Source organism: Rhineura floridana, chromosome 9 (assembly GCF_030035675.1).
Source record: "Rhineura floridana isolate rRhiFlo1 chromosome 9, rRhiFlo1.hap2, whole genome shotgun sequence".
Classification (NCBI taxonomy): domain Eukaryota; kingdom Metazoa; phylum Chordata; class Lepidosauria; order Squamata; family Rhineuridae; genus Rhineura; species Rhineura floridana.
The window spans coordinates 3620135-3630695 of NC_084488.1; the positions used below are offsets into that span (position 1 = coordinate 3620135).

The 10561-nt window shown below is 49.7% G+C and overlaps 1 protein-coding gene across 1 annotated transcript; it reads right to left on the minus strand.

Moving 5' to 3' along the window:
- Positions 1-499: 499 nt before the first annotated feature.
- Positions 500-6135, minus strand: MSX1 (msh homeobox 1). Its single transcript, XM_061584136.1, has 2 exons — positions 5499-6135; positions 500-1341 (listed from the first exon to the last, which is right to left on the minus strand). Exons 1-2 carry the CDS (start codon positions 5968-5970, stop codon positions 911-913), a joined length of 903 nt encoding a protein of 300 aa, XP_061440120.1. The 5' UTR covers positions 5971-6135; the 3' UTR covers positions 500-910.
- Positions 6136-10561: the final 4426 nt, after the last annotated feature.

The window sequence follows — 10561 nt, forward strand, 5'->3', positions numbered from 1 at the left end:
AAGGAATATATGCAGCTATATATTCCTGCAAGGAGAGAAAGGGAAGCGGCTTCCCACTGCTGTCATCAATGCTTACTTTCCGAGTAGAAGACTTGGGAACCTGCTAAAAGAGGCTGCCTTTGGCCTTCTTCAGAAGGAAAGAAATCTAGTTACTTGCACTGCAAACCTTTAGTTCTTTGAGATCCGTTGAACTGTTTTTCCATTAAGTGAGGGCAATCCATATGTCATTCTGCACCACCCGCATTGAAATAAATTCATTGGGAGGAGGGGGAACAGAGGCATAAGATCCAATTAAAAACTTCAGTACAGCCCAGACTCAGTGGGATTATATCAGTCTTTTAGACCTGTCAGGGTAAAGGGCAATAGAATCACAGAATGGTAGAGCTGGAAGGGGCCTACAAGGCCATCGAATCCAGCCCCCTGCTCAATGCAAGAATCCAATTTAAAGCACAGAACCACAGAATACTAGAGTTGGAAGTCCAACCACATCAACCCAAGGTCATTTAAAATTAATTTATTTATCAAATATAGCTATTAATATAAACGATAATAAATTTTCAACTGTACAATATATTACACAGTACACAGAGCCCCTCCCACGGGGCACGGTAGAAGAACAGGAGGCAGAAAGCAGCGGGTGCAGTTCTTATGGCCTTAGAGTGGGGCAGGGGCTTCCATAGGTCTGGCTCCCGCTTCCAAAGGGATAGCCAAAGCCTGTGGGGTGTTCTGGTCCTTTGACAGTGGCTTTGCCTGGGTGAGCCAGGAGGACGGCCATCCATCCTTCAGGCTCAAGGGAGGAGAGGGCAGAAGTATCTGGCGGGCCTGCCCTCCTGGAATGCTGGTGAGGAACCCCCTGCCTCCGCACGGGTCCTATCGGGATGGAGGGACTCCCGGGAGCGTCTGCAGGGTTCTAGGTGAGATGGTACATGCTGTAGCCCACGTGCGCTGCGTAGAGTCCCACAGGGCTTACGGGCAGGCCGGCCCGCTGGAAGGGACCCGACGAGGCGTACAAGGAGGCGCCAGCCACGGCTGGGCCCCCCAATGGAAAGGAGATGCCGAAGGCAGTGGGCGGCAGCATGGGCTTGGCTGCCATCTTGAGCTTCTCCAGCTCGGCCTCCTGCAAGCGTTTGGCCTTGGCGCGCCGGTTCTGGAACCAGATCTTGACTTGCGTCTCCGTGAGGCTGAGCGAGCTGGAGAACTCGGCGCGCTCGGCGATGGACAAGTACTGCTTCTGCCGGAACTTCCTCTCCAGCGCCAGCAGCTGCGCCGTCGTGAAGGGCGTCCGCGGCTTGCGGTTGGTCTTGTGCTTCCGGAGGGTGCAGGCCGGGGGACTGGCGCGCCCTGCGGAGACAGCGGCACCCAATAAGCCGGGCCCAAAAGCACACACACAAACGCGGCCCAGAAGAGCTCCGGCCCACCCGATCGCCCCCCACCCCGGGCAAGGCCAGCCACACAGCCCAAGGAAGATAAAGGACGTAGATGGGAGGAGCCCTGCGATGTCTAATATGTCTTTCTTTTAAACACCCGATTCTCACCCCACAAGCCGAAGCAGTTGACAGACTGCCTTCAGCCTAAAGGAGTCCCTGGATTTGGGGCGTCTTAGAAGGGCCTGTCAACAGAATTGGAATTTTGCCCCCCATCATATTGTCTCTAGATACATTTAAACCCAACTGCTTCAAGTGAAGTAGGTTGCTGTGTGGCTTGCTTTCTCTCTGTGCCGCTGGAGGCGGGGGCTGCAATCCTAAACAGATGTACCAGGAAATAAGCATCACAGAACTCAGTGGGATTTACTTCAGAGGAAACATGTTTAGAAATAGGCTGTAAAAAGGATCTTTGACGGCTTGTTCCATCATCTAGTTAAACTACAGCCAGGCTGTTTCTCTCTCTTGAAGTTAATGGATCAAATTGGTATTAAATTCTAGTACTACTTCTGGTTACTTAGGCTGTGGGGCAAATCTCTTAGGATGTTCCAAACTAGAAAGTTCTCTCATTCAAGCCGACTCAGACTAACTGGATTCTGAACCTGCTCAATGTAGGCCATGTGATTCTTATACATACTTACTGGAAATTAAATGCCATTAACCCCCATTAAATACGGAAGGACTTCCAGATGAACATGGATGGGACCATACATTTCACTGAAGCAGAGGTGTTCCCACAGAGGCGTGTGGGCGAAAGCCAGATCAAATTAGAGCCAATCGGATTCTTGCAATTAACAGATGGGAAGCGGGTAGTCCCCTAAATTGTTCGGATTTAAATAACTGGGTGACTTTTAGCTGGATTCTGGGTTAGGGAAAGGTCGTTTTGATAGCACTAATCAGCCTGATTCTATCCGTTCACTTTAATAGGGCTTGTTCCCACGCAAGCCAATGGGACTGCGCCCTCCGTAGAGGCCGCAAGCGAAGCTACACCGCCATCGCAGCAAACCGGGCAAAAAGGGTTCTCAGACGAAGAAGACGCGCCTGACCGCAGAATTGGAGTTTTTCTTTAAGAACCTGGATTTATTAGTGCTCCAGATAGAAGAATAAAGTGGGGGGTGCAGTTAACGTGAAGGGAATTGGGAGGAAGGAAACCGTAATTTATTGAATTAAAAAAATCAAAAGGGCAGGTCCTGTCACTCACATCCCGTTTATTGCGGTCTTGGGAAACAGAGTGCGTACGTCATTAATTATGGACTCCGAAAGGACAATTCTCGTTCTTTTTATGGCCCGATTTAAAAGTGACTCTCAACTCAGCTGAGCCGAAGATTTCAGGTTGTTACATTTACTTGAAAATAAGTCTGGCAGGTTTAATTGAACTGACTTCTCAGAAGTTATTTTAAATCACAGCCTCAAGTCAGGTTCAATCCAAGTGAAGCATCTCCATTGTATCAATAGAAAAGAGAGTCGGCTATAGTCGTATGCATTCTTACTTGGGAATCATTTCCACTGATCCCAGTGAGACGTTATTTTATTTATTATTTGATTTATATCCCGCCCTTCCTCCCAGCGGGAGCCCAGGGCGGCGACTTTAGCTTTGAGTTAAAGTGCACGGGCCTGGAATGTCAATTGTGATAAACAAAAACATTGGGATACATTCCAACGGGAAGCTCTGCTGTGCAAGCTCGATTGAAGTGAACGAGAGCCCCACTTAACGCGGGCCCCATTAATGTCAATGTATCATTGCGGCAGAAGTGCCAGGTGGATTTGGTCCGTTGTTAATGTTAAGGCTACCCAGGGTAGGACGCCGAGATGACCTGGAGATTATATCCTTTGTAAAATGCGTAACTTCTACAGCCTTTGAAAATATAGTCATACCGCTCTCTCCCTCAAACCCTCCTCTCTAGATTTTGTGTATTATATAGGGAGATCTATAGCAGGACAACAACTGCTTGATTTGCTAGAGGGAAATATGGATCAGATTCATTTTTTGCATTCCCTTTCCAAGAATTTGGAATACTGCTTTTTAAAATGCTTATTCCCTGCTCGTATTCCTGTAAAAAAAATTAAAATAAGTTGCAATTACAAGGGTTGGGAATCCGACTTGGGCCGTTTATATAATTCCAGAGCAGTTTATTAATTTGCATCTACACGAGAGACTCTACTCCTAATTAATCCAGAACGATCTGGGTCCTCAGAAAAAAGAATTCAGTTTTTGTTTTTAACATATCCGTAGGAAACCAAAGAGATGACTTTCCAAAGGCTTTAAAAGTGAGGCTGCCAGACAGTTTAGAAGCGGTTCAAATCAGAACACCCTGCTGAAGTGTAATTTAACATAACGTTACTAGAAATTGTGTGGACACTTTCTCCAAACCCACCTAACCTAGATTTTCCACACGGTGACTGAAAGTAACTTCCACGGACACCAAAAGGTAAGTATTAATTGAATTACTTGACGATTACTTGAAGATAGCGCTCTTCAAATGTTTAGAAAATACGCTGTTTTAATCCACTGGAGAGCAAAGGAGGCAGAACTGCAGTTTAGGGAAACAACAGCCCAGCTAAAAGAAAAGTCCCCGCTAATTCATCTCACGCTCAGGCAGATGTGGAGCGAAGTACCTTTCTTAAAGACAAATTACTGCGGCTTAACCGGATTGTAGATGTAAATGTGCAGGAAGGCTGGGTCTATCGTACTGTCACCCCTGCAATCCTAAACAGGATTTGCTTGGAAATAAGTCACCTTGTGGTCCAAATCAGAGTGTGTCGTGCAAGGACTCAGAGGGCAATATGGGGGAGGAAGCCTGATTGAACTGGTGGGACTTGATTCTGAGTAGCCACGCAAAGGATTCCGCTGGAAGTGACTTAGCATGGCAAAAATGTGATTTAAGGGCAATTAACGGAAAGCGCAGTAGAAATAAGTAACCTGGACTAATCGGTTTTCCCGATTACAGTTTTGCCATTTGCTCAGCTTCTTTTATTAAACTATGCTCGGCCTTTCTACCCGTTGAGGATACTCGGAGAGTTTTTCTGGTTCCTCAGATGATGCACAATCGCACTTCAGAATCGGTTTAACTTGCCCTTACCCAAGCCCCCCCCCTCTCTCTCTCACACACACACACAAACACACACACACACACACACAGAGGTTTCCTTTCAGCCCAGAAACTGGGGGTCCTCCGTGGCGGAAAAGGCCCTGAAATCCGGAAGCCGCTTCGGGACGACCCCCCCCCCCCGAACGTGACTGGCAATTGGTTCAGAAACCAGGCCCGCGGAACCACTTCACTCATAATTAAATCAAAGGGGGCTTCTATTATAACCTGGGCTACCTTTGTTCAGCTGGGCTGTGTGGGCAGGACTGGCGTGCCCACCGGGAGGATCGGGCCAGAAGTGTTTACAAACAGCTTTAACTGTCTGAAAAGGCCCCTCTACTTCAAAGCAGCGGGAAAGGTTAGATCGTACCCAAAAGGTGCTCCACAGGAGCAATACGATCTACAGATAATTCAGATCTGCAACTCACTTAAGCAGCATTAGGGGTGGAGGCAGTTTGCAGCCTTTCTGCCTGCCACCAAGTCAAACAGCGGAAGGAAGGAATGTTTTGATTCTGATTCTAAACATATGTTAAGAAGCCCCGTTGATGTCAACTTCCAGGGTGCTTGGAGCCCTCGGTATTAAGTCAGCTAACCCGATAACACTTTGACTTGGGAGCAAGTCTTGTTGAAACCAAGGGGCATGTTTAGCAAGGGGAAGAAGGCGAGCCCTGTGGAAATGGATGCTCCTTACTTCCAAGTAAACCAGCTTTGAGTGTGCCTTTCCCATTCCTGTCAGGGGAATTAAGGCCAAGATCGTTTTGCTTTGTTTTGTTTCCTGGCAGTTAAGTTCCACGACTGGACGCAACCTCGGACATATTTCCGACCCTCAACACATTTACTTGAAAGTAAAAAGTCACCTTGTTTTTAATGACAGCCGAAACCGGCTTACAAATCCAAGGACTTGCCCTCAACTGGGCTGGGGATAGAACCGCGTTTCGGTTATTCGCTTCCTTCTCAAGGCAGTTCGCGGTTTCCCGGCCGGCCCACTTACTTGGAGGAGGCGGGGAGAAGCGGGGGGTTTGCATCCAGGGCGTCCGGTCCGGCTTCTCGGGGCTTTCGGCTTTGACAAGCGCCTCTTCGGGCAGTTTGACTAATCCCCCGACAGCAAAATGGCTGGCGACGGCCAGCGGGGAAGCCGGCCTTTCTGGCGCCGACGCGGAGGGGACCCCCATCCTGGGGCTGAGAGTCCTCTGGTGGGCCGAGGGCCCTCGCCGGTCGGGCCCGCTGAGCAGGCCGTCTCTGACTCCGCCGCAGCCGCTGGGATTCCTGTGATCGGCCATGAGCGCCTCGACGCTAAAAGGCAGCAGAACCGGAGCCGCCTTGGGCTTGTTGCCGTCCTCCTCTCCGCCCATGGCGCCCCCCGCGACCCCTGCCGCCGCCCCGGGTTTGCCGAAGGCCGGCGCAGGCGACTCCTCTGCTTTGGCCCTGCTCTGGACAGAAGTCATTTCCAGCCCCGGGGCCATGCAGCGCCAACCCTCCTGCTGGCCCTGGAGCACTCACAGCCGCCGTTCATGGAGGTGGGGGCGCCGTCGCAGCCAGGACAACTCCGCGCCGCCAACCGCACGCAGCTTCACTTCGGGACACTTTCCGAGGCCGGCTCCTACGCCGGACTTGCTAATAAAGCGAAGCGAATCCCGCCAGCGGCCAATCCAGGCGCCGAGGGGTGGTCCTCTGGCTTCCCATTGGACGCGGCGCGCAGCAGACGGCGAGGCCAGGAGGGGGCGATTACTCAGCCCTGTTCAACGGCGCGCCGCTTTCTTCCTCTGTTCTGAACTGGCGGGCCGGGATTCTAGTGAGAAACTTTTTGCTTTGCAGTATCGTAATTGTGCGGCTGACTTTCGGCCTTTGGCTTCACACAGCTCCCAGTCACCACCAGATTGCATTCTATTCACCTCGGGGGTGTTTGTTTTGCTTTGAGTCCGTTCCCTCCCCCTCCTCTCTGGAATGGAAATTCCATGAGCTCGCCTTGGCGGGTTAGTTACAGCAGCTTTGCTTTTGGCAACCGATGCTCGGGTTCGGGTTCTTATTTTAACCCCTCCTACTTCCAAGCAGCGGCATTATATCCCATCTATGTATATGGGAACTTGTGTGTGTGTGTTTTAATCATCTTATTGGAATGTGGGCTGCATTCGCGCCCCCCGTGTGTGAACATGGGAGAGAAAGAGAGATAATATGGTATAAGATTATAAGATTCCCCCCACACACACACACACTAAAAAATTGCCTCACCCCTGTTTAGGGCATGATCCAGCTAATTAAGTCACTTTAATGCCCGTTAACTTCAAAGGGCCCGTTAAGTACACCTGTTTCGCTTTCTGTTCGAAATCAATGTGAATAAAAAGCGCTTAACGTTGGCTCCCTCGTCGTTCGATCCGACCCTAAGCATGTTTACTCAGGACGTAAGTCCCACTTTGTGCAATGGAACTTATTCCAAGCTAGCGTGCATGGGATGGCAACCTTTGTGTTAGTGAAAAAAAAAATTGTGCATAAGCATAAGCATGAGAGCCAGTGCGGTGTAGCGGTTAAGGTGTTGGACTAGGACCTGGGAGACCAGGGTTCGAATCCCCACACAGGGCCAGTCACTGCCTCTCGGCCTCAGAGGAAGGCAATGGTAAACCCCCTCGGAATACCGCTTGCCATGAAAACCCTATTCATAGGGTCTCCCATAAGTCGGAATCAACTTGCATTTCCATTTTAAGCATAAGCAAAAAAGCACAGGGAGTCCTAGATATAAGCCGATAAACCGAATAAGATACATGGGACTTAGGTTTGTTTATAATCATATTAGCACCAGGCGGGGTATTCTTGATTAAACAGGGTTGTGGATGAGGTTGCGAGCTGCCCTCGGTATGACCCAGTCTTCATGCAGACATAGCTAGTCCATCGGCTTCCAAAAAGGCAATTTACCAAACAAACAAATAAACAAACAAACAAGCAGCAGCAACAACAACAAAAGAGGAGAAGCAAAAAGTGTCCGTCATTTGTATCTAACGTATCTATCACATGCGTCTGTTTGTATTGATAAGACGTACAACGTGGCAATTACTCCTTGATCATTGCAAAGGCGCCTAGAGATTTGAGCCTTAATTCCCAAAAGGAAGTCTAACCTCTAGTCCCGACCCATTAACGTCTTAAAAAGGAGATTTTGTTTCGTGAATGCCTTTTACGATCTCTTATCCTTGTGGCCAGGACGGATGTGCAGTAAAAGGCGCAGTTCTCCCTAATAATGGGATTGGCCGCTTGCTGGGAAAAGTTTATTGATAGCTGCGGGGCTCTAATCTCGGCGAAACACAAGAGGTTCTTGCAGTCATTTAAGGGTAATTATCTAAACCAGGAGGGACAGCGGAGCCCCTGCCTTTTTAACTGGACCCGCGGAAGACTGCAGATTATGCGCGCTTAGATTATGGGATGGATGGATGTCACAGTCACAGCAATGCTATGTTTGTTCATTCGTGAATGAGCTGATGAAAAGGAATTTAGCCTGCGTCCCAATGGACGTGTGTGAATATTCTTACATCTGTGCTTAGCTTCTCAGGTATATAGAGCCGGTACTGCATGACAATAGGCGGATGCCCAGCTGTAACTCCAACCTCAGTTATTTGTTTGTTTATTTATTTATTACAGGTATATCCTTCATTTTCCTTCACGGAGCTCATGGCGCATAGCTGGATCTCCCCCCCCCTTTATTCTCACAGCAACCGTGTGAGGTAGATTAGGCGGACAGATAGTAATTGCAGAGAGAAAACTGGATCTCCCCAAGTCTAGCCAACACTCCTAACCCAAGCTGCGCACTGGATCTGTAACCGAGCCTCAGTTCGCCTTTGTTACCCTTTGCTCTCTCTTCCCCCCCACCCCGAATTTAATCTGTAAACTCCATGAAGGCGAGACTTCTTTCTTTGGGATATGAAAAACCCAGGCTTATTCATATTCATAAATCTCTATTCGGATGCATTCTCAGTTTCTTTCCATCACCGTCTCCACTTACATTACTAGAAAGAAGGAGGACAGGAGTTACCGTACGACTGTTGCTGCTGCTGATACAACAATACGTGAAATGCAAGGGTGATAGCCAATGTCACTCATACTCAGTAAAGACCTATTAGCATAAATGGAGTAAAGTAATTCAATGGTAGTGGCTTCAGTAGGTCTACTCTGACTTAACTGAACATCATCCATAATGAATATTTATTTTTTAAACGATATAGCTAAAGTTAAACCAAAAACATTAGGAGGCATATATTTAACTCCCACGGAGCATAATGGGGCTTAACAGCGGGATCTTATACTTGTTTACTCAGAAGTAAGTCCCACTGAGTTCAGCTTGGATTATTCCCAGGTAAGTGGCCATAGGATTGTAGCCTAAAAGTGTTTAATTTTGATTGAGACATGCCGGCCACGTATTAGGAAGGTATGAACACCTATATGACCTTTTGTGATATATGGCTTCGGGGGGGGGGACCCGTGCGTGTCTGTGAGGGAATGTGCGTGATTTTGAAAGTGTTACTGAAACGATGGTTATGTATCTGTGTGCGGAAGATGTAGACAAAACGTAATTATTTGAATAATATCTTTAAAATGGCTTGGTATGGCTCGCCTTAAAGAATTCATCTTGGACTCAAATAAATACGTCTCTAATGCACACGCATTTGTTTTGGGCCTCAAGAAGTCCTCGAAAGTAAACCAAGGAATGACAAGCACACCTGCGTGTCCTGGCTCTACCCCGTTCTTTGACAGTAGTGGAGTTTCCTTCCAAAATTATGCGGTCTGCTTTGACTGAGAAATTGACTCAAATTTAAATTTTCCAGTTTAGTTGTGAATCAGGACGATCGCGTGATAGATGTTGTCCCTGGTCGTCCACTAGCCAGTTGCCTGTTCAGTGGATGAATCTGAACGTTAAGCATTTCGGAGGCTCCTTTTATACAGTCGTTGGTACTTTGGCCCCTTTTCTCACGGAGGAGCGCGGGGGAGTTTTTATGTCTGTTTTGGAAATGTTCACAGGAGATGCGTCCAAGGCGACCCTTTCGGCCTGCCGTTCAGATCTCTATAAAAAAGTATGGCCGAAACGAATTCCTTCGCTTATCTGAAACGTGGATTAGAGTAAAATCAATAGGATTTCCTGCTCGCCCGACCCCGCCGAAACTCTCTTCTGTTCCACCCTTTCTCCCTGCCGTTCGCCCGTCGCGGCCAGGTTGGGCTCACCATCTTGGTGGGAACCAAGGAAGAGCAGCGGGGTCCCCCTCCCTCCCCCCCCGCGGGTGGGGGCTGCTATCGATCCTTTTGGAAGGACAGGCCGGTTCGGTCCACGGGGCGGCGGAGCGGGCGCTCCAAGAAGCGGCTGCATCGCTAATTGCGAGAATAAACAATCTGTCACGATTAGTCAGTGCCTCTAATGGGCAGACAAGTGATGTTGTCTTTAGGCGCCAGCGGCGGCGGCATCAAAGGCTCCCGCTGGAGGGGACTATTGAGGACGTTAACCCGCGTCGAGGGAGCAAGGCGCCGGAGCCCTGGGACACCGGCACATTCAGCCGGACAAAATTAGCCGGCTCGGCCAATCAGGCCTCTTTCGCCCGCCCCTCCAGCCCCCTCCGCCTTGGGAGACGCGGATTTCGAGCCCCCCTCCCCCTGCCAAGACGTCGCCTTGACGGGGGTGTTTTGGTCACAGTGCTCGTCCTTGAGGCGGATCGGGACCCCCGAAAGAGGCGGGGGTGCTCCAGAAGAGGCTGCCCGCCTCGTATTCATCTGACCCGGCGCAGCAGGCTGGCGTCCCCGCTCCAGCCCAGCTCTCCCTCGCCCGCTCCTTGGCATTGTTTCCAGGAGGATATGATATATGGGAAAGAGATGCGGTTGGCTAGTCAGGACCGTCCAGCCTTTCATGTGGTAGGGAAGTACCCCAGGACTTCAGGAGCGCGGGGGCACCTCGGAGGGCAGGAAAGGCCGCCCTGGAAGGAAGCCCTGCTGACGAGTAGCCAGGACGACTGGAGCTTCAGCCAGGCGTTGCTGCTGGGGGATATTTGGGGGATGCCTGAGAAGCCCATTCCCGACGTCCCGAAACCC

Bases quoted from the DNA above. Each gene is read 5' to 3' on its own strand.
- MSX1 (XM_061584136.1), bottom strand. From the start codon at position 5,970: ATGGCCCCGGGGCTGGAAATGACTTCTGTCCAGAGCAGGGCCAAAGCA. The intron at 1,342-5,498 runs GTAAGTGGGCCG...CTGTCTCCGCAG, and splicing joins CTTCTCCCCGCCTCCTCCAA to GGCGCGCCAGTCCCCCGGCC.